This window comes from Patiria miniata, unplaced genomic scaffold, assembly GCF_015706575.1.
Source record: "Patiria miniata isolate m_02_andy unplaced genomic scaffold, ASM1570657v1 HiC_scaffold_26, whole genome shotgun sequence".
NCBI lineage: Eukaryota > Metazoa > Echinodermata > Asteroidea > Valvatida > Asterinidae > Patiria > Patiria miniata.
In genome coordinates this window covers 9,353,901-9,379,451 of record NW_024037065.1, presented here as the reverse complement: position 1 = coordinate 9,379,451, position 25,551 = coordinate 9,353,901, and the positions used below count along the sequence as shown (strand labels likewise).

At 40.2% G+C, this 25,551-nt stretch overlaps 2 protein-coding genes across 2 annotated transcripts in view; both read right to left on the bottom strand.

Moving 5' to 3' along the window:
• The window catches only part of LOC119733812 (C2 domain-containing protein 3-like), a 46,483-nt gene extending 30,153 nt beyond the window's left edge, over window positions 1-16,330 (bottom strand). The window contains exons 1-5 of the mRNA XM_038207182.1: window positions 16,151-16,330; window positions 15,651-15,761; window positions 14,464-14,601; window positions 13,287-13,536; window positions 12,111-12,300 (exon numbers count right to left, since the gene is read on the bottom strand). Of these exons, the coding sequence (XP_038063110.1) occupies window positions 12,111-12,300; window positions 13,287-13,416 (320 nt within the window). The 5' untranslated portion in view covers window positions 13,417-13,536; window positions 14,464-14,601; window positions 15,651-15,761; window positions 16,151-16,330. The remainder of the gene's footprint in view (window positions 1-12,110; window positions 12,301-13,286; window positions 13,537-14,463; window positions 14,602-15,650; window positions 15,762-16,150) is intronic.
• Window positions 16,331-17,242: 912 nt separating this feature from the next.
• LOC119733940 (C2 domain-containing protein 3-like) lies at window positions 17,243-25,551 on the bottom strand. The gene is made up of 8 exons (XM_038207301.1): window positions 25,361-25,551; window positions 24,018-24,192; window positions 22,619-22,716; window positions 21,746-21,854; window positions 20,618-20,697; window positions 19,676-19,851; window positions 18,745-18,988; window positions 17,243-17,526 (listed from the first exon to the last, which is right to left on the bottom strand). Exons 1-8 carry the CDS (start codon window positions 25,404-25,406, stop codon window positions 17,243-17,245), a joined length of 1,212 nt encoding a protein of 403 aa, XP_038063229.1. The 5' UTR covers window positions 25,407-25,551.

Genomic DNA, 25,551 nt, shown 5'->3' with positions numbered 1-25,551 from the left:
CGATAAATCAATTCCATAAATGATACATTCAAGATTGTGCTTTATAAATATTGGTTAATGCCTTGCATCACGAGCCTGTAGCTCAGTGAACTTAGCCAGAGTTGTTTTCTGAGAAATTCGCAAAAGTGAGGTTCGTCCATTAGCTGTGTCCACAGACTCTTCTTTAAATGGATCACTTCAATTAAGGAATTAATCATGTGTATTCATGAAAGGGGAGACACTCTTGTCAGTGCAATCAAAAGGTTTCGGATAAGGCCCGTCTGTTAAATGGGTTCTCCTGTCTGATGATCCGATGAGCAAACACTACAGAACTATTAACACCCATCAATTAAGCTGGACATCCAAAGTGAAGTGTCTGGAAAGGAACCAGACTTTCTGTTTGGGACCTCCTTAAGGTGTGGTTAAACTTTAATTTTTCCAACTGCTCAGCAAACATGTTCGGCATTATCCATTCTTCAGTCCTAGACAGTTGCAGCTTCAAAGAGCCTTACGAGATCCAACCGCATCCAGGACTCCAACATGTACATAATCACTACCTGTTGAAATCTCTCAGTCTCCGGATGATGGGCAGAGCATATTCCGTCCAAAACATTGAGTTTTCGTCGGGACTTTTCACAAACTCACGAAAGAGATTTCAATGTCTGTTTGCAGTAAGTTTGCAACCGTATTTTCCATCTGCCATCTAAGAAAAAACTTGAGTGCCTGAATCTTGCAAAATTGGAACGGGTAAAACACATTGAAATCAGGTGTGGAACAAACAACAAGTGAAAGAACTTGGAGCCTTCTTGTTGAGAAAATAGACACTTGAAAAATCTCAACCGGATGTTTGTAACGGGACTGGACAGTGCTACTCTGAACATGACCTGGGGAAATGCCACCAGCCCTCTGGGCACTTCTTGGTCGACGGCACCGCAGACGTCCATCACAGTCCTCATTTCGCTGACGGTTCTTGTTGGGAATGCTGTATCTATCGCTGTGACACCCCACGTTCCCGATCTGTCCGACAGCACCAAAGTCCTGATGACCTCGCTGGCTGTTGTCGACTTCGCCATCGGGATATTGTCGTTGCTGTCTGCGGTGGCTTTGGGGCTGGACAGCTGGCCATATGGGGATGTTTTCTGCGATGTCTACGCCATTCTGGGCACGTCGTGTGCCTTGTTGTCGGTGGAGCTGATTATGTTTCTGAATGTGGAGCGGTACATTGCGACCACCAGGCCTTACCGGTTTCCCGTTTGGTGCTCCAAGCGTAGGGCAGTCCTGTCCGTGCTTGTTGCATTTGTGACATGCATCGTCATCCCTCTGACTCTGTGGTTAGTGGCTGACGAAGAGAATCCTGCATATTACATTCAGAGTGTGGGGATTTGTTTCATTAATAATAAACACACTCTGTATAATGTGCTCTATCTGCTCCTATTAGATCTGATTCCCATTGCGGTGATGGTCCTGATTTACTGGCGGTTGATCAAAATAAGCCGCGAGCATGAACTGCGGGCAAATCGTAATGGCGTCAACAACAACAACAACAACATCCGCAACAATAAAGCCCTGCGAGCCTTTCTGATGGTAACGGTGTTGTTTGCCGTATGTTGGACGCCCTCTCTAATAACCAGAATTGTCCAGTTTGCACAGAACGCCGTGATTTCGGACTTGGCAGAATACGCAACTTGGCAAATCGCAACTTGCAACAGCCTCGTCAACGTCTTCATCTACTGTGTCTCTTTTCCGTCCTTCAGGCAGACGGCCAAGCGAATGACGCGAAAACTGTTACCGCGCTCCGGAGCTGCGGTGATGCCTCAAGTGCAGGTCTAGCATCTAAGACTCCTTCTTGTTTGTACTGCAGTTCACTAACTCAAGCTGGCAATGATATCACAAAACTAAGGCTGAGTCCGAATTACATGGCTATGGCTGAAAAAGACACACGGGTCAATGGAAAGTGGCTGCGGCCGCTTCCATAGGTGTGTGTGTGTAAGTAGTTTGGATCCAGACCAACTAGCCATTGGTTACATCATGATTTGAAAGAAACCAAAGGTAAGGCCAAAAAAAAAAAATAAGTCGGTCTCTGGTCAGTGCGCGCGTTGATCTTTTTTTTCTCCAAAATGTTCCGCGGTAGCTCCAACAGCGCCCTCTATTTCCGCACCTCCTCAATTTTTTTTTACCAAAGAGCACCAAGGAATGGGAAATTGCACCAAGGCAAATGATCGAAAGCACCAAGGCAAATTATGGAGGACACCAATGTACATGAGGACACCAAAAAAGCAAAATAGTACCCCGCCTTGTCTGTACAATCCAAGCTAGAAGAAGAAAAAAAAAAAGCAAAAAAAAAAAAAAAAACCCCGCGTGGCCGCGTCAATTCCGGAACTTTGGTCTGACCAGAGACCGAATATTTTTTTTTTTTTGGCCTAATCAACTTCTGAAAATTTGTGTTTTGCAAAATTTATAACAGTTCAATGGCAATATAAAATCTTGGATGGCATGTTGTAAGTTGATTTGGCACATAAAGCAAGAATGATGAAAGTGCTCCATGCAACTTGTGAAAGTGCAAAATTTTACAAAACACATTTAAAAGTTTTTACAACGTGACAAAAAAAATGGACACTTTAATAAAACAAAATCACTAGCTGGCTCCAATATCTGTAATTTCGATCAAAGTTTGTGCACTGAATCATACAACTACACGTACTTTCATTTTGACTGAGGAGAATTAAAATATATCGTGCTTTGATCCCATTACCCAAAGTGGTCCATTTAGTGGCTGTACACGCATTGGTCAGTCCTTCTGATTTGAGGCGTGCGATCGCACCCCTACGCCATCGCATGCCTAAAAGCTTCCCGAGAAGTGTGAATAATTGCACGCCTGGATTTCCCTGGACCACAAAATCACACACCTAGAAAATCACACACCTAGAAAAAACCACACGCCTAGAAAATCCAGGTGTGCCTTTTTCCACACACCTGTGATTTTCAAAACAGAAGGACCGATGTGTAAGAGCCAGAGATTCCAGCAGCTATTGTATTGAAATATTCAACGGAAGAAACGTTTATGGGGACAAGGTACAGCACAACACCAAAAGCTGATCTATGCAGTTAAGACACCTTCTACAGGGTGAGTAAAAAAAAGCGGAACCCAAACCCCAAAATTACATTTCATATTTAAAAAAATATGTACATGTAGCACCAAAAATTAAATGACTGGAAAGCATATTTCACAAGACACTTTTAGATGAAAAAAAAATTACTAATATTGGTCAATCCATTCAGAAAAGAACACCATTTAAACACAATGACCCTAAAACCGGTCTCGTCAATTTCAAGAATCGTCGTCGCAATAGTCTTGAAACATCACCAGCGATAAAATCTCAGTTTAAATGTTAAAAACATTCAACAGAATCTCTTTGAGGGCCCGTCCTTTAAAAAAAGGAGATTTTATAAATCAATAAATTGCTTTTTTTGGACGAGCAGGTTTTTAAGGTTATTGTGTTTAAATGGTGATATTCTTTGAACGGATTGAGTAATTTCAGTAATTTCATCTAAAAGTTGCTTATGAAATTGGCTTTCCAGTCATTATTAATTTTGGTGAGCCACATATTTTTTTAAATGATGAAATATTTTTTGGGGGGGTTTGGGTTCTGCTTTTTTTTACTCATCCTGTATGAGCTTTGTATTCTATCTGAGATTTTCATGGTGTCTGAAAAAAAGGCAATCTGAATACATGTACATGTATGACTTTCACAAACTAGCTGGTCATTCTCGGATTACGGCAATTCCATCCAAAAGTGGGCACTGCTGACCAGTGGGGAAATTTACATGCAACACAACCTCAAATATACACCAAGATCTTTCATTTTAGTGCTGTGCCAGTGAGATGGAATATTGTTGAGGTTTTTAATTTTTTGCCTCAACACATGACTTTTTGGCACAAATGATGGTACTCATTTAGGCATCTTTATGGCAGAGAGAAAAGTTCCTATTCTATGCCAAAAAGAGTTTTTTTTAATTTAAAATGTTCTTGTTTTAACTTGTACCAAAGATGGGCGCACAGAATGTAACGTGAGATACCGCAATGCGAATTAGTTAAATATACCTGTACAGTCGACTCTCGTTAATACAAACTCAGCCGGACCTAGCCAAGATGTTTGTTTTATCAGAATTTTGTATTAAGTGGAGTGCTGGTCCAATTCATTGTGTACATAAATGTACATTCGGGACCAAGGCTTTATGCTTGTTATAACCAGAATTTGTCCTAACAGTGTTTGTATTAACGAGGGTCGACTGTACAGGGCATCCTGAGAAAAAAAAGTCGTGTATGTAAATCCCTCCATTTTTGATAATTTACAACCAACATTTTTTGCGGATGTTAACACCATCCTCAAGGTACATTGCAATAGATTTAGCTTGAGAATACCATTTGTTTCATTGAGATTACTTTTGTAAATCTAAAGATATGTTTGAATAACTGCAAAGCCAAGAAACCCATTTTGTGCCACTTTCTGTGAAGCAGTCAAATCAGTATAGTCCTAGTCTAAACCCAAATCACTCTACTGTTAGTGATTTTAACATTTTTAAGCAGAGTGTACAACATTTATTTATATTTAATTAATCTCATTCATTGAAATTTTAAAGAAGTGAACCTGTCTGTACAATTTACTTGTTTCAACATAAGAACAAAACCCTATATTGTCGTGTGAATGGAATGTTTGTCTTACACCCATAGGGATAATCTTATCAAAAGAGCCATACTGGCATTGTCTCATCTTTGAAGCACTCACTTCCTAAAAGTGGCACAGAATGTTTTTGTTTTTTGGCTTTGCGGTTATTCAAACTTCTCTCTGGATTTACAAAAGCAATCTTAATTAAACAAACGGTATTCTCAAGCTAAATGTGTAACCTTGAAGATCATGCAAACATTTGCAGTAAATTCCGATTATAAATTGGCGAAAATGGCGGGGTTTACATGCACCATTATTTTCAGGACACCCTGTATATCCCTCTTTAGATTCCATTATCTTTCTTATATACGCTGTATGTACAACAGAACATTTCTTCTCTCTCTGCAACTCTGCTTTGCTTAAGTGTGTATTTTGTTTATCTGCCACTTCAATATCCCTTACATTCAATGGATTTTAATTGAAAACTAGCAAAAAAATCTGGGAAAAAGAAGAAAAAGAAGTCCATTTGTGATTTTGTGTACCTAAGCGTGCACACGTTGGTCTGTTTAACTGCGAATGATTGAATGTCACGGTGCATTATAGTAAACACATTAATGAGCGTTTGGCTTTCAGAACCGGAGACGAATCAATCTTTTCGACCCAATCATTTATTGGACAGTCGTTGATACAGTGAAGCAACCTTAAAGGGAACTGTACATGTACAGTTGTAGCACTCTCTGTTGAATTGATTCATTTAAATTTTCTTTTTTTGCTCGTGCGTCACTAATCTGTTTGCTGTTCAAGGCTATACCTGTTGTCTGTGTGTCTCTCCATCTTTTCAGCGCCCAGGTTTAATTTCACCAGCGCAAATGCAAAGCTGTATTATTAAAACGCCGGTGTCAAATCAATTCGACGATGTTTCAAAGGTGCGTTCCCTGCGCTATTTTCGAGTTTCATCCAGAAACAATACTTTCCTTTTCCATTGAAATTGCTATTTTCTAGTAATATAATTTCAAGCTTTTCACTTTTGAATGACACATCAAGCAAAACAAAATAAAATAATAATAAATAAATACAAAATTGGCGCATAATTAGTTGTGGTATTATTTCTTTATAATTTTGAACAATTACAATGTAACTGCAAGTCAATAGTTCAGCCCACCCCCCCCTCCCCCCCCCCCCACACACATACACGTGTGTACATGCCGGCAATCGTGGACTCCCCATTGTCCCTAATCCTCTTTCCTTTGTTTGTACTCTAACTTTTTAGCGACAGCTCTCATTGGTTTTGTACACGATTTGAGATCGTGGACGTTCGATCAATCGTGGACGTATTGTTTGCGCCCACATTCTTTTGTCCTACGTCCACGATTGCTGGTGTTTACATACTCACCCACACAAACGTGGGTTCACCGTCAATCGTGGACGTCCTATGGTCCCTCTTTTGTTTGTACTCTTAACTCTTTAGGAAGACTCCCTTAGGTTTTGTACACGACCCCAATCGCGGACGTATGCTGGGAATCGTGGACGATATTGTTCTCTTTTGTTCTCTGGTATTTTTCGTCCACAGTTTGAAAAGATGAACACGTACACACTTACTGGTAGCATATGGAGTTTATGGGGTACCACTATTGTTCGACCCTAATTCCCTTCTTTTGTTCTCCTTTGTCTCCTTAGAAAACTCAAAACCCATAGCGTTACAGCTATGGGGTACTTCAATTTCTAAAGACAGACTTGCGGGGTACCATTGTTCCTATTGTTGCCCTTTGTTTCCGGTACCCCATAAGTGCCAATACGTAAGAGCACATTCATTAACAATACTTTACAATTACAGACCAGGAGCACGACTTTTTGCAACGCAGATCTGTTTGTGGCCAAAACAAAAAAACATTCTTTAGGCAGGCTGCAGGCATCCAAAAAAGGATAAGGGAGGTTTTAGGTTTGAATAAAAACATACAACTTGAAAATGTATTTTTTAACAGAAAATTAGTTGAAGAGCATGAGGAAGAATGCAACTTTATCGGGAGAAGATGGATCCCAGGAATAAAAAGATGATTGTACATTGTACCTTTAAAGGGAATGTACAACATTTGCTTTTGCTGCAATTTTCAGAAATACATGAATTTGGAGGATCAGTAACATAGCAAATATTGCTAAAATGACTTATTTCACGTTTTGCGCTTGTAGATGCTGGAAAAACCAAGAAAACCAATCACGTTCTTATAGTCTGGTTCCCTGACCCCACTTAAGATGAAACAAAGCAATTTATAGACTCAGATCACAGAATAGTCTAGCAGGCTTGTATCCCTTCACAGGTGTGTAATCAATTGCAAAGAAAATGCAGACTAACATTAGGAAAAATGAGGAGCAGTTTTTTAAGAAAAAAACAAACAGTTTTCTCCAACGCTGGTCGGCCGACCAGCGTTGGAAAAATACCATTTTTCTTGAAAATGTCAACACACCAGGAGCCACGATTTTACATGATGCTTTAGACTGTTATTCCCTAACAATCCAGTATGGTATTTCGTGATAATTTGATCATTTCGTTTTGTGATGTTTGCAACTGTTGTATCTTTCCTTTAAGCCTAAATGCTACCTTCTTACCTCCTGTGGTGAAAATCTTTTTCACAGTAAACAGCCAAATAAAATCCCAAATATGTGATACACAATTTCACATTAGTCAAGGTCACAAAAGTGCGAGTAAAATTGCCAAAAAGCAATATTGGTCGTTCTATGAATTTAGAGTCCAAAATATTTCCTGTCCGTGTTAACCTCGGTACGGTACATGTACTTTGTAATTTGCAATTCAAGAACCATAAAAAATGACTTCAAACAATTTTGTATTTGTTGGGTAGGTAGTTTGCTATTCATAATCACTCTTAGGACAGCTGCATTAATCAATTCTGCATCAGAATTATGAAATTGTAAGTCAGATGTAACAGGGACAGATTAGAGGGCCCCAAAGCAATATTTTCTCCAAAAGCAATATAGTGTCCAACCAACATGCATCCATCAATGACTTTTCATTAATTTGCAAGAAAAACGAGGAGCGACTGTTCTTATGAGCATGGAATGTTTCCAAGGTTGATTAGAAATAAAATTACATTAAAATTTAATCAGAGACTGTACTCTTTAAATGGCACTGACAAATGAAAAAAAATAAAATAAGATTGATGACAAAAAGTCCAACCAGCGAAAGCGGCTGCAGTTGTCTCGCACTGTACCGATTGTAAGTTTCCCGGCGAAATCACCAGAAAAAGGACGGAGCCTCGCTCCACTTTAATCAATGCCAGGAAGCGATGGCATCTGCGAGTGGCCCAAATGTCAATATTGAACAAACCCTCATCAAAAAGAACTCGGCACGCACAATTTGCCAAGAGTGTCTCACTTCATTTTTTTTTGTCATGACGGTGCAGGTACTCGGAGAGTCGGAGCCGTGACAGCAAACATCCGAGGTTCGGTCGACATTTTTCATTTCGCATTTTTTTGTGTATCACACTGGTTCGCCTTTCCTGGTATTGATTTTTCGTGAGCTGGGGAACGGAGAGAGTCGTTATCCAAGTCAAGGTTTTTGCGACAAAGGCGGACACGGAGCTCGTTAAAGATTAAATGCGAACTGATTTTTGAAATATGAACGACACATCCATCATCAAAATGTCAGGGCTGAATCTGGAAGACGTCAATTTGCGGAGAAGACATTCTCGGTAAATCTATTGTGGCCACAGTGAATCTCTTGGAGCTTTGTTCACAGCTTCGTCTACAGCTGTGTATAGTCTGGCGCTGTTCTTTGATCACTCCGTGCGTGAACAGAAAACCAAATATTTAAAGATCCTCATTCTTAATGATTGGATCGATCCATGAGAGCGAAAACACGGGCCGGTGTCTCAGCAGACACGTTGTGAACATTTCAAAGACAGAACTCGTGCGAGATGAGACGGATTTGAAGTTGAATGTGCATTGTGGTGGAGGCTTGCAGATGAAGTCTGTGGCAACTTCAAAACCGATAATAGTCTTTCCGAAAGGAGCAGAGATAATCAAACGAGAAGAGCTTCCAACCCAGAATGGACCAATCAGTGGATAACTCTACAGCCGACGGACCAATCAGAGCAAAGCAAAGCCAACAATAGACCAATCAAGGGACAGCTCTCATCCAAGCATGGACTAGACAATATACAATCCTCTGTGAATGGACAATCAGGAGACAATCCTGTAAGAATGGACCAATACTGAAGTAGTTTAGAGGCAATGGGCTGATAGTGAAACAACAGACCAATGAAGTGACAGCTCTCATTCAAGCATGGACCAATCAGGAGACAATCCTCCGAGAATGGACCAATCAGGAGACAATCCTTCTCTAAGAATGGACCAACCGGGATACAATCCTCTGAGAATGGACCACTCAGGAGATGATCTTTCTCTAAGAATGGACCAAACGGTGTTTGACTCATGTACGAAGGTGCGTGGGTTCGAACCCTGCCAGGAACACGGTGTTTGTGCCCTTGGGTAAGACACTTAACTACAATTGCCTCTCTCCACCCACGTGTATAAATGGGTACCTGTGAGGGTCGAGGACCGATTGAGCGCTGATATCGGCTGCCGCGTGGTCCCATGGCCTGATGAACGGGGTAATAATTGTAAAGCGCTTTAAGATTGTTGATACGATGGAAAGCGCTATATAAGCACAATTATTAAATTATTATTATTATTTAATCCTGGAGTACTTTTGAGGCAATGGTCTGATGAGAACTGCCTGTAAACCAATCAGGGTACAGCTTTCAGCAACGCATGGGCCAATCGGGAGATATTTAATATCCACAAAGGAACCAATCAAGATGCAGATCACCTCTCCTCAGAATGCGCGAACATGGAATGAGCCAATGAAGAGACAGCTACAAAAAAGACAGTGTTTTGCCAAGAAAGGACTTATTAATTAAAAACCTGAAATCTGTCTTGAAAACAACTGTAAAGTCTCGTTTCAAATTGGCACACTGCATTCAATTTTTGGCAAGCAGTGAAAACCAAATATGTGTTTGATATGGACAATTAATCACTTCACTGATATTGAAATCCAAGAATTCTGACAGTTGTTCATCATGAATGAATCCATGCTGACAGATTCAACTGATGCAGCACCGGAGTTGTCTTTGTTCCTTATCGCCCTGCGAACCTGCTTCATCGTGATAGTTTTTCTGATCACCGTTATCGGCAACGTGCTCTCCATAACCGTCACGCAGCGCACGACGGACCTGGCCGACAGCACCAAAGTCCTGATGACGACGCTGGCCGTTTGTGACCTCACGGTGGGGGTCCTGCACTGGTCCAGCATCGTAGCCTCGGCCTTGGACTACTGGCCGTTCGGTCAAGCGTACTGCGAATTCCACTCCATTTTCATCACCGTCTGTTTCCTGATGTCCATCTCGTCCATCTTGCTGATCAACTCGGAGCGATTCGTCGCTGTCGTGTGGCCGTACCGGTTCAACGTCTGGTGCTCCAAACGTCGCGTGATCGTACTTGTGATCGGCGTGAGCGTGGCGTCCGTTTTGAGCGTCATGATTGCTCCGCTGTTGGGCAAGCGTTCAATCTATTTCGAAGTGGCGGCTATCTGCACCATGGAATACACCAGCAAAGCATACCTCGAGGCAATATTCCTCTGTCTAGGAGATCTCATCCCGGTTTTTTCGATGACCATGATTTACTACAAGCTGATCAAAATCAGCCGACAGCACGCTGAGAAATTTAAGGAGAACTCCTCTACCATGCGGAATGTTCGTCAGCGGCCTCTGAATGAAAACAGAGCTCTGCGGACCTTCCTAACCGTTACGTTAGGCTTCTCCGCCTGCTGGACGCCCTCGCTTGTTCTGAGGTTGATTTTCGCAACGCGGGGAACCACTATGCCCTACTTGCTTGAGTTTGTGGTGCACTGGCTCGCCGCCTGCAACAGTTTCTTCAATGTGATAATATACTGCGTGTTTAATCGGTCGTTTCGACGGATTGCGAGGGGGATGATTGCTAAAGCCTGTCCTTTCTGCAAGATCTCGGTCGCTCCTATAGACATATCTTCCACACAATAGAAACTGCACGAATCTTCTTCATTTTGAAAAGCATAGTTTCAACAACAAAAAACCCCAGTTTTTGGACGATTCAAAAAAACGGAACCCAAACCAAACAAAATATATTTCATATTTTAAAAAAACATGTAGCACCAAAAATAATTATGACTGGTAAGCCAATGTAATAAACTACTTTTTGATGAAAAAATACTTCAGTTGCTCAATCCGTTCAAATTATATCACCATTTATGAAATGACCCTAAAATCTGTATCGTCCAAAAGTGTGATTTCAAGAATTGTCGTTACAATTGTCAAACATCACCAGCGATAAAACCTCAGTTTAAAAGTTAAAAATATTCAACACAGTTCTTTTGAAGGCCCGTGTTAAAAAAAGAGTGGATTTTATAAATCCTATTGTTAGCCAAAGCGGGGTTGTTAATAAAGCTATTGTGTACTACAGTTGTTAAAACAAGTATTCCGTTTCATTTTTGTTGTTGTTCCAAACAGTCAGAACAAACAATAAATTGCTCTTTTGGACGAAACTGATTTTAGGGTTACATGTACTTCATTTAAACAGAGATAAAATTTTAACGTGTAGAGCAATTGAAATAATTTTCTAACTTAAAAGTAGTTAAATAAATGATCTTCCAAGTCATAATTAATTTTGGCGCTACATAGTTTTTTTTATATGAAATATAATTCTTTGTTTTGGGGGTCCGGTTTTTTTTACTCGCCGTGTATGTAGAGTCAATCAAAATTTATACCAGGCATGCAACTGGGAAATCACAAAAATTAGAGGAAATTCAAATTTTTCCCAGACTTTGTACAGTGTTTTTCTATTTTCAATGGCACACATGGGAAGTAACAAAAGAGGAAATCAGCTGATCCGAGGAAAAGTTGCATGCCTGTTATACTTCTGGAATTCTGGTGCAACACTTAAAAATATATGATATGACACGGCCAAGGAAAAGGCAATGAAGGCCATAGCTATGAAGTCATTACTGTTTGCCATTCACAATGCACATGCAAATGAATGTAGCTGTTTTGAATTCTTGAAATTGGAAAAAAGTTGAATTAAAGGTGCATTCCCTGTGCTATTTTGGAGTTTCACTTTGAAAACCAGATTTGTTTTTCCAATTGCTATTTTCCTAGCAGTAGCAAAATCAAAGGTATTCACTTTTGAATTTAAAATAATTTTTCGTTACAATTAAAACACACAAATTGAAAGTTTGTCTGGAGAAATATTTTTTCCATTTTTTGAAGGGCATGGAGTATGCATCTTCTTCTTTTAGAAATACACCTTTTCATTGGAAAATTCCTTCATTTCACATTATCTGCACACTGTTGCAATGCCCTGTAAAAAGTTAAATTATGTTAACAACTCCAAAAAGAATCTCAATAAAAAAACACTTACTTTTTAGTCTTTGGTTTTGTGGATGGCCTAGGGGGTCTGCCTCTCCCTCGTCCGCCTCTAGAGGGCCTCACATCTGGTGTGCCCCCTCCAGGCGGGGTTCGCAAGGTGAGGGAGTCTATCATTACTCGGGCGATGTGGATCCTTCCTAGTAACGTGAGGCGTTGAACACTTAATCCGTCGGCAGGATTTACTAGAGGACAAAGTATGAGAACGAATTGTGTTAAACTAAAGAAAAGAGAAATATAATTCAATTGTCACGGGTAGAAAAAGAATACCCCCATTATTTTTTATTTTTCTTATTTATAAAGAAGGAACTATTTTTTTCTCATTTTATTGCACCACTATCCTTCCGCCGAACTATTTTATTGTTTGTCGCCACCAGCGGTGACGACTTATTCACAATCCACGTCGTCAGAGACAAAATGTCGAAGACGTTGTCCGCCATTTTATATTTATTGACGCGATCATTGTCTACGTTTGTGAGTTTTCTTCAGTTTGTGAATTTTCTTGTATTGATGTTAAATAATATAAAGTTATTCACAGAGACGAGTTCACTTACGTTTGTTCTCATCTCTTCTGTTACAGAATAAAATCTCAGAGAAAATTGCAGACGCCGTAATTTCTCCTACTTTATTCGGCCTCACTTTCCGAGTGTCACTCAATATTGGGTTTTCTCCTTCACTGATGTATGTTTATGAACACACCATACTCAAGGGCAAAGCCTTGTATTGAATTTAAATCACCCAATGCAACATTCCATCTTGTGAATAAAAATTAATTCTCAAACTCAATGAGTGCTTAACACTACAGTAGAACAAAATAAGTTGACTATAGTGGTTATTGGATATAAAGTGATCAATGAAATGAATTATGCATTACTTATTGAGTGCAATGTATGATATTAATTTCAATTCGGCATTTTTCCAACCAAATGAAAATAGTGATATTTTATTGAAGCAGCATTTACCGTCCGAGTCCTGTTTGAGTTTATATTGTTCATTGAGGGTAAAACAAAGCGTTGAAATTATAGTCAGAAACAGGACATTCACTGACCATTGTTGGAACAAATTTTGTACTAAAGTGAACTTTCTTATTGAAGTACATGTGAAAGATAGAAAATAATTGTTCAAGTCATTTTTGTCATTTAACCTGTTATAATAAGTGAAAACATATTACCTTCTTTTTCCACGAGAGGTTCTTGGAAGGATACCCTGGATGTCCTGCTTGCATCAGAGTCACTACTGGCAGCCTCGCTCATACTACTGTGCCGTCTCCTGAGCCGAGCATTCTCGCTTGCCTTCTCCATCTGCGAGTGCCTTGGGTCCGGCAGAGCTTTGGGTCTCTGGGCTGCCGGCCTGTTATCTTGGTCCTTCACTGGCGTGCTGTCTGTGGACGGCTGCTGCTTGTCCTTTCTTGAAGGTGGTCTCTGTAAGGAGGAAGGATTACAATTATCTTTTCTGGCTGTAGACAAATCCAGCGAGGCCATTTTCTGCGGTGGAACAAGGCTCGCGCGAGTCCTGCTCAGGTAGGTCGCACACGCTTCGGGCTCCTTCGACCAATAGGAATACCAAAATGCGCGTGCGCCTTGTCTAAAAGAACGTGTGCTGCATGCGCGTGAGTGAGACACCACCGCAGTAAAAGCTTGTAATTCTGGTCGCCAGATTCCACTATAGTCAAAGTATATCCTTAGGATATGAATGCAAACTGAAAAAAATTCAATTCACAAGGGACCTTTGCTTGTGTGGTTTACAATTTTCTGTGCAACTATCATTTTTGTTGGGCATTGTTTTCTACACCTCTTTGTTTCCCAAGAGCTCTTCAAAATAAACTGGACTGAATTTTGAAAACTTGATGCCTTTAAGAACAGTTTAAATTTTTGTATATTTATATAATTTTCTGTGATTATCTGTGGACCCTCGAACATAATGCTTCCAGTTTCCCTACTGACAGCCCCTACCCAAATTTTTTTATGAGAAAAATGAGGAAAAAACACCCAAAACCATCAATTTCTACCTTTTACCCTTGACTACACGCAGACGCCTCCATATGATCGTACACACACAAAAATATTTAAAAAAAACCAATTCCCTACCTACCTACCCTATTTTTGAATGCCATGTAATCGGAAGAAGAACTTTTTTTTTTTTGCCTAAACAGTAGAATAACTACATGCATTCACTTGTTAGCACACATGCGGTGAGCGCACTTGAGTGCACGTGCATGGCATCAGTAGCACTCAAGAGTCCACCGCCCCCATCTTTTTCGCTACTGAGCAGTAACTTTAACATTGATTCCATAGCTTGGAAGCAATGTTGATTACAATTTTAATTGTACCTACATAAGTACTTCCTACCTGATTGCCAGGATCACTCAAAGAGCTCTCATAGGGCCATCGTCGTCTCCTGTGCTTGGATGACCGACGTTTCTCGGTGTCAACGTCATCCTCTTCACTGCTCAATAGATCACTCAGACTACTATCACTGCTACTCCTCTATCAAGTAGGAAAAAAAACAACCAGTGCAAAATTACTTTTGTTCAGTATTGTGTGCTAACAAAGTACAAAATATAGCTGAAGACACAAGCAATGTTAAAGAGACGTAGGTTACAAATTGATAGAAACAAATTATTGTGAATTATGACCGTTGACTTTTTAAACTGCCACCGGGCCAAATCTGAATACAGTCGCATCAGAACAATGTCTATAAATGATGATTTTAAAAAGGTAGTCACACATTCTAGACAGTTGATAACAATAGACATACCGAGACCAAATTCTCATTGTTTGAATCTGTTCAAAAGTTGATATCAAGTTACCCAGTCACAAACCACTAAATTTTGGGTTTTACTTGTTGGGCCCGAAGGGGTAGGCTATTGTCCTATGACTGACTGACTGACTGACTGACTGACTCCCCGACTGATTGAGTCACTATTAAAGGGAATATACATCATTTGCTTTTGATGTAATTTTCAGAAATGGATGGAATTGGGGGGTTGGAAATATATAGCAAATATAGTTACACTGACTTTTTGAAGTTTGGGTTCGAAAATGCTATAAAAACCAAGAAAAACAATCATTTTCCTGTAGTCTGGTTCCCTGACTCCATTTAAGAAGAAACAGAGCAGTTTACATACATTTGGGAATTGTAAGGTCAGGGAACCAGTCTAGCTGGCTTGTACCCGTTCATAGGTGTGTAATCGATTGCAAACAAGTGCGATGGTCAACTGGGGCCAGTATTTAAAAAAAAGCCAGTTTTTTCCAACGCTGATCAGCCGATCAGCGTTGGAAATTGATACAAAAATACCACTTTTCTTAAAAATGACAGTATACCAGGCGCCATGATTTTACAGGATGCTTTACACTGTCATTCACTAACAGTCCAGCAAGGTATTTCAAAATGATTTGGTAGTTTTATTTTTTGATGTTTGCAAATGTTGTATTTTCCCTTTAAGTAAAAGTAATTTCCTAATCTGAGACTGTTGGTCAAACTCAACTTGGCAAGCCTAATCTTTTTTGGGGGATATTTTTGCGATAATTCTCACCACTCCCTTGTAGAAGAGTTCCTCCAGGATGCTCTGATCTCTGAGAGGATCCTCCGTCTCGCTGATGATGTCGCTCTCAGAGGAGACACTGGACTGAGGAGACAGCTCAGACTAGGGGGTGAAAGGTCAAAGCTTGAGGTCAAAGGTGATTGAAATAGGCACATTCATGGAAATGTTATATGCATTACCCAATTCACATTAAGAAACTATGAAATTTCATGGATTCGTGAAATTTGAAAGATAGGGTTACGGCTTTGTAGGATTTGAGATGGTTTTAAAGATTAACTAATTTCTCACTTTAAAGTTGAACAAGGGTTGGGTTTGAACCTGCAACCTCCGGATTGCCGTTCCGATACTCTACCAACTGAGCTATCCAGCCCTATGTTGGCTGTTCTCCATTTTGTCAATGTCTTTGTTCAACTATTTTCGAGAGAGTCTTACTGACACAGACGGGGATCTATTTCTTCGTAAACATCGTGCACAAAATGCATAGTATTTACCTGCAGTGTTTTGAGGTCGTTCAGCTCCCGCGTAGTGATCTGATCCCCAATGAGAAGCTCAATGGTCTGTGAATCGGTGATACTGTGTTCAAATCCGTTTTGTGCAGGGCTGACAAGCGCAGGGTTAGGGGTGTCATCAGTGCGAAGAATCTCACGGAAAAGCTCCCCAGATGAACGCCTTTCAAACGAGAAGATACATCAAGGTGAAAAAAAGTTAAAAATCATGTCATGGGTATTTTTAAAAAAAAGTTCTTCACTGAAATTAGCAACTGCACAATAATTTTGCGCTGGCAAGTATCTGAAAAGGTTCAAAAAAAGGTGGAAAAATATGAAAATGACCAATCTCATTGCATCAAACTTCACTAGCTGAAACATATTATTAAAAATGCTGTTTAACCTAAGCATATTTCATGTCTGATAAAATTGGCTTCAAATGGAAAAAAGAATATTACATGTTCACACTGTCCTTTCACCAAATTACAATCAGTTACATGTTGCACAGGAAATGCTGGAACTGTTGATTTCTGTTTGCCAGATCTATAAATCAATGAAACAGCCCTTATTTAACAACCTTATGCAAACATACATTATGTGCCAAGTTGCCCTTTCAGTTCAAATCAATCAAGTGACTGTTTTCAACAGGTAAGAGTTCACAGCCTACATAAAGCAGGATTGGCTGGCTGGGACTGTTTATGTAACGTGATACAGCTGTGCTTTGACTGGCGGTGATTGATAAGTCAGCTGGGCCTCAACTTGCTTGCTTTGTCTATTGACTGAATTTGACTAGTCACAGTGCTGGCTTGACGTATGATCTGACTGTTGTTGACTAGCCTGTATAAAAGGCATGGCAGGGGAAGTGGATTGAGCTTTTGACTGTCTGTGACTGTTTAAATAGCAGGAGGGTTAAAAACCCCATCTATGTAGTTTAAACGTTTAGAATGACGCATAGTTGTAATTGGGTCAATCACAAGTCAAATCACAAGTCCAGTCCCAAATGACAAGGGGTGAGTGATGATATATTTGTGAATGACTAGTGAAGGACTTGTTGATGAGTTGTGTTGACTTGATTCCAACTCCAAAATGAAGTACATTTCAAACGGCGTACCTTCTCACTGATTTCACGTATTCCCTTGTATCAACCCCATCCACTGGTGTATCTCCCTGTATCCTCTCAGGTCTTCCATGGGACCCTCCCCTCACGGCCGACGCGCCCCTGTCCAGCTCTGATCTGATCATGTTGTCCCTCAGCTTGGTGCCCCGATCCAGCAGTGCCGAGATCAGGTCGCTGCCTGGCTGGCTGGACGGATCCAGGCGGTGTTGTCTCCTCACGGACGCAGGTTCCGAGATTTCCTTCATTGCCTTCTCTCTATTTCGTCCTAAAATAATATCACACCAAGATGTTGAAAAGTATACCTTTTTAAAAATATGTAGCTTTAAATGAGCCTTCTTTCTAATGTCATGTTCGGCACTCTTTGGCATGGTTTAAAGCTATAGTCCATCATTTGCAGCCATCCGAAAAGTAACTGGCGTAATTACTGTTGAAAAACAAACTTGGTTGAAAGATAGTAAGGGAACTAAACTCCCTGTGAAATTATTCTTTCTGGGAAGCTGTCATTTTGAAGAAATCAACGAAAGAAGGCATTTCCAACGGTGATTCTTAAGAAGCACCGTAGGAAAATTTAAATTAGTAGTTCGTTTTGTTATTCAGCGCAGCACGCACAAGTATTGGAACGACGCACACGCGCACGTGGTTGTTATAATTCGTCGGATCAGTGCGCGACGCCGCGTATAGCTGCAATTCAAAACAATTCAAAACATGATTCAGTAACTTTTGATTTGAAATTGAGATCTTAGAATGCTGCTTTTCTCGGAATGTACAGCTGAAGCTTAGCTGAAACTTCATCAGGTTAGTTGCTCAGTATCCTTCATTAGATTTTGAACACTTTTGTTGCTTCAAACGAACAAAATGCACTAATTACAAATGATGGACTATAGCTTTAAGTAAGGTGCTATATATGTTTATTTATAAGTAGATTTTTTTTTTAAATAAAATGTCGTGGAGAATGTCCACTGACTTTTTTGTGCAGGCAACGTGTAGTTTACTTTCTGAATACAAAAAATACAACCAAAACAAAACAACAACAAAAAAACCACCAAGATTTGTGGAGAAGGGGTCTAGAAATTTGAAAAACACAGTAAACACTTTACATGTACCTATAAGCATAACCATCGCAATATAAAGACAAGTAGCTATCTTGATAAAATTAAGTGGTTGTGATTCTAATTGAAAGATTTTTTATTAGGCAGCAGTAACACATGTTTATAGGAAATTGATTCAGCCTTTTGTATTCGTGCATGTGTTGTCCAGAAGCTGCGTTTAGTAGCCCAACGGACCTTTTTTTGGCCCTAAGTTCCTAGAGTGTGTGAAAAATCATATCAAAATTGGAGGATTCAGGAATGTTTGATGTCATTTCAAATTAGAGGTACTGTTAATTTTATGAAAACTCGATTACTGATTTACTTTTAACAGCAGTGTTTGCATGTACATGAATTGCAAGCTTTTGTTCACTTGTAAACAAATTGTTTTATCTTACCTATGAGTGTTTCAACTTCGCTAGATCTTGTGTGGTCAGTATCCGAACTAGGAACTTTCATCACTGCATCATGGGCAGAAGCAGCCGTTTGGAACCCCGTTTCTGCGTCGGAGCCAATTTGATATTTCTTTTGATCGGAGGGTTTATCCGTCTTTCCAGGCCCGACAACAAAGCTGTAGTCTTCGTCCACTCCCCGTGGTGTGATGGTCTGTTGCGTGTCCGTGTGTCTCACATGGTGTGGCACCTGGGAGGCAGTTGATGAGAACAAGTCTATTAACCCTTTAGTCACTATCCGCTCCGTTCACAAGTACCCCCTCACCGGCAAAGAAAGTACACTCGGGGATGACCGAACGACACCATCGCGAAGCGCGGCCACTGCGTGTACATAGTACAAATCCCCTGGTGCACGTGCGTCACACACAAGGAACGGTGCGCACGCGTCAACCAGCGAAATGTATGTATCCCGCCCATGGGACGTCATTGCTAGGTAAAAGGGCGCCCTCTTTTGTTGGCGCACGGAGCCCATAGCACCCAAAACTGCCCTGCCTATTACTCACTGCAGCACCCGAAACCCCCCTGCCTATATTACTCCCTGTAGCACCCGAAACCACCGGAGCACGCTATGGCTTTATTGATTCTTCAGTGAATTAACACAATGTAATACAATGTACTACAAGTTCTAATGGGTTAATGGCTTAAATCACCTCTTTTCCAACGATGGTCAGCCGACCGTCGTTGGAAATTGGTACAAAAATTCCACTTTTCTTGAAAATGACAGCACACTAGGTGCCATGATTTCACAGGATGCTTGAGACTATTATTCACTTACAGTCAAGTAACATATTTCATACTAATTTGGTAGTTTGTTTTTTGAAGTCTGCAAATGTTGTATACTGCCTTTAAACACATACAGAAGTTTTTATCCACTAACCTTTGGTATTGGTGACATAAACGGGTCGTCGCTGGAACTGGACATGACTTTTCGTGGTCTTGGGGCTGGTAGCGGTGGGCCGGTCCGGACTGAGCCGGACTCAGCGGTCGTGCCTGTCCCTGCAGTGGCAACGCTCAGGTCTGTGGTGGGTATGGAGCTGGAGCTATCATAAGCAGCTGTTTGGAGAAGGAAAACTTGAGATAATCAATTGGTCAGAGAAAGCCAGGTTAATTTTATAAAAGATAACCAAAAAGATGAATATATTGTCTCTACCTTCACAGGTACCCATTTATACTCCTAGGTGGAGTGGGGCAATTGTAGTAAAGTGTCTTGCCCAAGAACACAAGCACCATGTTCCTTGTTAGGGTTTGAACCCACGCACCACAGCATGTGAGTGAACACCATAACCAATGGACCATAGCGCTCCACATATTTTTACCAACTATTGAAACACTATTCATCATCCTTATTTTTCAACAGATCTGTAAACATGTTGGTTAATTCCACCATTTCAAACAGTGGTGACACTACTGATTGTAGCAACTTAAACAGTTCTCTTTTGCACAAGAGTTGTCCAAATCTTCAAACCCCCTAGTAGTTCCTCAGGACTACCCTGCTAAATCCAACAGAGTCCAACCGGAGTTTCCCACTCAATCCACTGTGCCTTATTTGCAGTTGTCTGCTGAATCCAACGGAGTCCAACATAGTGTTATAATGCGGTTCAGTTGCCTGCTGAATCCAACATTTTACATCAGCAATGTACACAAGGGGTTTACTGCTCAATCCAACAGGCTCCATCGGGTATGTGATATAGTTTGATCCTGTTGGATTCAGCAGGGGTTAGGGTTAACAAGCATCTGCAAGTTTCCTCATTCTAGTACATTTGACCAAAACTGTGCTTGGACATCAATATAATTTGTTTTTTAATTGATAAAACCTTACCCGGTAAAGGTTCAAACACCAGAGAAACATGCAGCTCTGCTATTTTGTCCGCTGACTTATTGGAGAACACGGAGTAAAACCTACAAGAAATCAAACACCAGTTTCAGCTACACAACAATGTGTAAATTCAAAGGTTTATTATTCACACTAGCTGCGGTCCTATCCGATATTGGGCACACTCACAGAAATAGATCTGAAAATTGTCTGGGGGGGGGGGAAAAAGATCATATGAACTTTTAAGGAAAATTGTGTAAATTTCAAATTGAAGTTGTCATGTGAAACGTATATTTGGGAGATATAAGTTCACTTGTTTATCAGTCAAACAACACATCTGTCCATGATGTTTACTACAAACTTTTGTGTCAAATCTTACTAATATTGGATTTTGCCCTTCAGCGACATAATTTATAAATACTACAGCCTGTCTCAAAAAAAATTGTACAATCAGAAAAAAAAGTGGTTAAATATGAAATTTCAAAATAAGTCATTCTTACTTGGCATAATATTAAAGAACAAAGACTGGGCTTTCCAATAGTGTTTGTTTGATCTTATTTGCTTTTGTCAATTCAGAGATATAATCAATGTAGTGCGATACACCAAAATCGATTTTGTGCCACTTTTATGCATGGGCAGAGTTGTTTCGAGTACTGTGCCATGCTTGTCTTGAAGCTCACAAAAGATTGCAACTTGGCAAAAGAAACAAACTCGATTTTTGTGTTCCGCAGTAAACTGGAGTTATCTCTGGATTGACAAAAGCAAATGAGATGAAACAAAAAGTATTGGAAAGCCTGGTCTTTTTTCTTTAATGTGATGCTCAAAACGACTTACTTATGTTGAGATTTAATATTGAAAAAAAAATCGTTTTCGATTGTACCATTTTTTTTTTAGACAGGCTGTATATACTACTCAGTGTTGTTCCAAGAGATTGTGAGAAAAAGTCACAAACTACAAACCCACGACCTCCTGCTTACTAGTGCAGACGTCTTACCACAGGACCACCCCCAAGCTTGCCGGGGTCGGCTGGCTGGTTCGAATCTGATATACATGGCACAGCAGGTGTCGCAGCCCAACTGCTCATTTGACTTTTAATACTAAGTCAAATTTTATCAAATCTTATTTACATCTTACCCATGGATAGGCACTTGAGGTGCAAGGTGCCCGATTTCATTGATCTGGGCCTTGCCGATGGATGACATGCTGGGTCCCTTCAAGACCTCCAGAATGAGCCTCCCCATATGTGGACAAATGACAGTCAAGGAAATAATTTATAATGTTCGAAATATTCTCCAATAAGAGGGGTTTCTGCATGCATTCTTTAACCCTAACTTCCCAAAATATTGAAACGAACCTTCTTGAATCCTCTAAAATCCTCCAGTGTACAGAAATCCACGACAAGTTCTAGGTTTTTTTTTAACCTTAATGGGTGCAAGCGTTATATAAACTAACTACCTGGGGCTGTCATTTGCCTTGTCCTTCAAAATATCCCAAAACCTTCTGATTAAGAAGAGTCTAGAGAGGTTGTAAACTTTTGTTTTTAAGAGTTCTTACCAATTATTATAGGTAGATTCACAGTGACTTCTACAAATCTAACTATCTAATATCATTTTGTTCCTGGGAATGAAAATACTTTATACACAGATCCGGTTAAAAAAAAACGGTGTGTTTTTCTTTAGTATGCTCTTACAAAATAATGAAAAGGTAAAAAATGCTGCAACCTGACGCCACATCCGCGATTGTGTACAAAGTCTATGGAGAGTCAAGAAAATTTTCTAAGTATTTCCTAACAAAATTGGAAATGTTTTTCAGTCCAAGATTCACGTCTTATCATAATTTTTGCAATGAATGACCTTCATTGATATGATATATGAAGAAAAAAGTGGCGTCAGGTTGCAACATTTTTTTTCCATGAAAAGCTACAATGTAAGTATATTTTGCAGTGTGGAAGTTTCATTGTTGAGTTTGAGCGTGTCTATTATTACAAACGCTACTTCAAAAGGATATCATTGAGGTAGGCAGCAAACTGCTTGGGCCCACATCTGACTGGGTATCTGGCTACAGTTCTGGTAGCGACCTTCTGTGGGTTCTTGACATCCAATGGTCTGAGAATTCAACAATTGAAAATGCCATATTAATCATTTCTAAATTCACCTATTTTGCAACACAATTCTGCAGTGAAAGATTTTTCAAACGGTCTATCCGCTCCGTTCACAAGTACCCCCTCACCGGCAAAGGAAGTACAGTTGGGGGTGACCGACCGACGCCATCTTGCCTGACTGCAATTCATTTGCCGCGAAGCGCGGCCACTGCGTGTACACTGTAAAAATCCCCTGGTGTACGCGCGTCACACACAAGGAACGGTGCGCGTCAACCAGCGAAATGTCCCGCCCATGGGACGTCGTTGCTAGGTAAAAGGGCGCCCTCTTTTGTTGGCGCACGAAGCCCATACCTTCGCACCTAAATTTTGGTGATTTGGAACAACTAATGCTCCATCACCTACAAGGCATATTGTCAAATATGTACAGTATGTTCATTATACAGTCAGTGCGACAGTTCCAGATCATTGACGGTCCCAGATCACTTGATTAAATAAATATTAATTCAAGTGTAATCAAAAAAGATTTATGAGATTTATTTTCACCAATATGAAGGTCTATCATTTTGCAATTGTCGGGGAAAAGAAATGTTCAACATTACCCACAAACTGTCGAAAGTGATCCACAATTGTCGGGTTCAGTCCTGTACAAAAGCCATGATTTTAATATTTCCCTTTTTTGTTGAGTCTATGTGAACATATTTGGTTTTAAAAAAAGGTCGGTCTCTGGTCAGCGCGCGCGTTGATTTTAATAATGCGCGTCAATCTTTTTTATTCCAAAATGTTCCGCGGTAGCTCCAACAGCGCCCTCTATTGCTGCACCTCCTCAATTTTTTCTACCAAAGAGCACCAAGGAATGGGAAATTGCACCAAGGCAAATGATCGAGAGCACCAAGGCAAATTATGGAGGACACCAATGTACATGAGGACACCAAAAAAGCAAAATAGTACCCCACCTTGTCTGTTCAATCCAAGCTTGAGAAAAAAAAAAAAAAAAAAAAAAAAAAAAAAATGCGTCGCCACGTCAATTCGGGAACTTTGGTCTGACCAGAGACCGAATATTTTAATTTTTGGCCTAACCTGAAGAGGAGGAATTTTACTATGAAATGACGTCACTCGGACACCGAAACTCTGAACATGAGTGGGTGTACATGTATAAAAAGTGATCCGGAACTGTCGCACTGATAGTATGGTTAAACATCATACTGGTGCAAGGTTTGTCTGGGGCAAGGTTCGAACTTGTGACCTCCAGGAGATTGACGGTTCAAACCCCACTCCACTCACTTCCAAGTGGCTCAACCTGAATACCTGAATATACTCCCCTCCGAGGTCTCGCCCCACCATCGCAGTCTGACGTGGGTTGTGTCAGGGGGTTTGGCAATCTGCCACACAATCTTGCTGATGCTGACCCTCAGGAAGCATCTCAGCTGGCCGTCGACCGAGGGCGGTAAGCTGGTGGTGGCATGCACATCCTCTTTCAAAGCTGCAAAATGTTCGATAGCAGGTTGACAAAAAAAATGTAAACACTGAAGCACTTCTAGACGTATAATCCTCAATGTGGACATCATGTCCCCCTACACTAGTCTTTTGTTTAAACATTTCTACAAGCATACTTTCTTCTGTGACTTATTTTGGAAAGATTTCCATATACGAAGTTCATTCAACACCCTGTGTACAAACCCTATGAGATTGGACTGAAAAATTCTAAGTGTTTTCTAAGAAAATGGTTGTATTTTCTCACTGCTCAAATTGACTTTGATGACATGAAATTGCTATCTGGGGGCTTGTTAGTCAATACAGAGGAAAATTAGTGAACTTCGTGTAGGCCTACAAACATGTGTGACAAAGAAACAGGAGAAACAACAATAAGAATGAACACAGAAACATGTCGCTACTTATTCACAATATAGGCCTTGCACGTGACATTAGATTTGTAATGGCGGTAGCCTATGGACTGAATAAACAGGGCGATCGTGTGGTTACAGGCCCCTCTTTTGTTTTGATCAAATAAGAGTCAAGGGTGTTTTTATCATTAAAAAATGACCTTTTCAACCTAAAGCAGACTTCTCTCAACTCTATTTTTTTCTATGACACTTTTTTTTGTAATTTTAAACATTTGCTTGGCCTTGGGGTAGATATCGGAAAAAACTGTTGCAACCTGACGCCACTTCTGCGATTGCGTACAAGTCTATGGAGAGCCAAGAAATTTTTTTAAGTATTTCCTTACAAAATTGGAAATATTTCTCAGTCCCAGTCCCACATTCATGTCTTATCATCATTTTTGCAACAAATGACCTTCATTGAGATGACATATGAATGAAAGAATGGCGTCAGGTTGCAACATTTTTTCCTAGAAATCACAATTTTCGTATGCAGTTTACAGTTGAACTGTGCGATTCTTCATTTTTCTTGCGGGCGTTCACGGTACATCACAGTGATCGCCATCTTTATTTTTGTGTTGTTTTTAGTCGTCGTAATCATCATTTTACCCCCAAATTTTCCTTAAAAAATCGAAAGCCTGCCCTCTATCTATGGCATACCTGCTTCTTCAAATTATGGTGTTGCCAACTAAAGCAATGAACAATAGGCCCTATATATTGCCAATGCAATGAACACTCAACTGAAATGGTCGAGAAAGCCCGAATACTTACCACGTTTTCTTCCCTTCTTTAGAGGTTTTGTCTTCTTTTTCACCATATTTAGATCATTAACTTCAAACTCATAGAGGAGACATTGCTGTCTGGAAGTTCAAAAATCTGAAACATAATGAAACGAAACATCTTTTGATTTTACCGCAAAAAATTTAGCAGACGAAAATGAACCCTGCAATATTCAATGGTGA

Bases quoted from the DNA above. Each gene is read 5' to 3' on its own strand.
- LOC119733940 (XM_038207301.1), bottom strand. From the start codon at position 25,406: ATGGTGAAAAAGAAGACAAAACCTCTAAAGAAGGGAAGAAAACGTG. The intron at 21,855-22,618 runs ATATCCTTTTGA...TCATTTGTCCAC, and splicing joins GTTTGCTGCCTACCTCAATG to ATATGGGGAGGCTCATTCTG. The intron at 19,852-20,617 runs GTAAGGTTTTAT...TTCTCCAAACAG, and splicing joins GGTGTTTGAACCTTTACCGG to CTGCTTATGATAGCTCCAGC.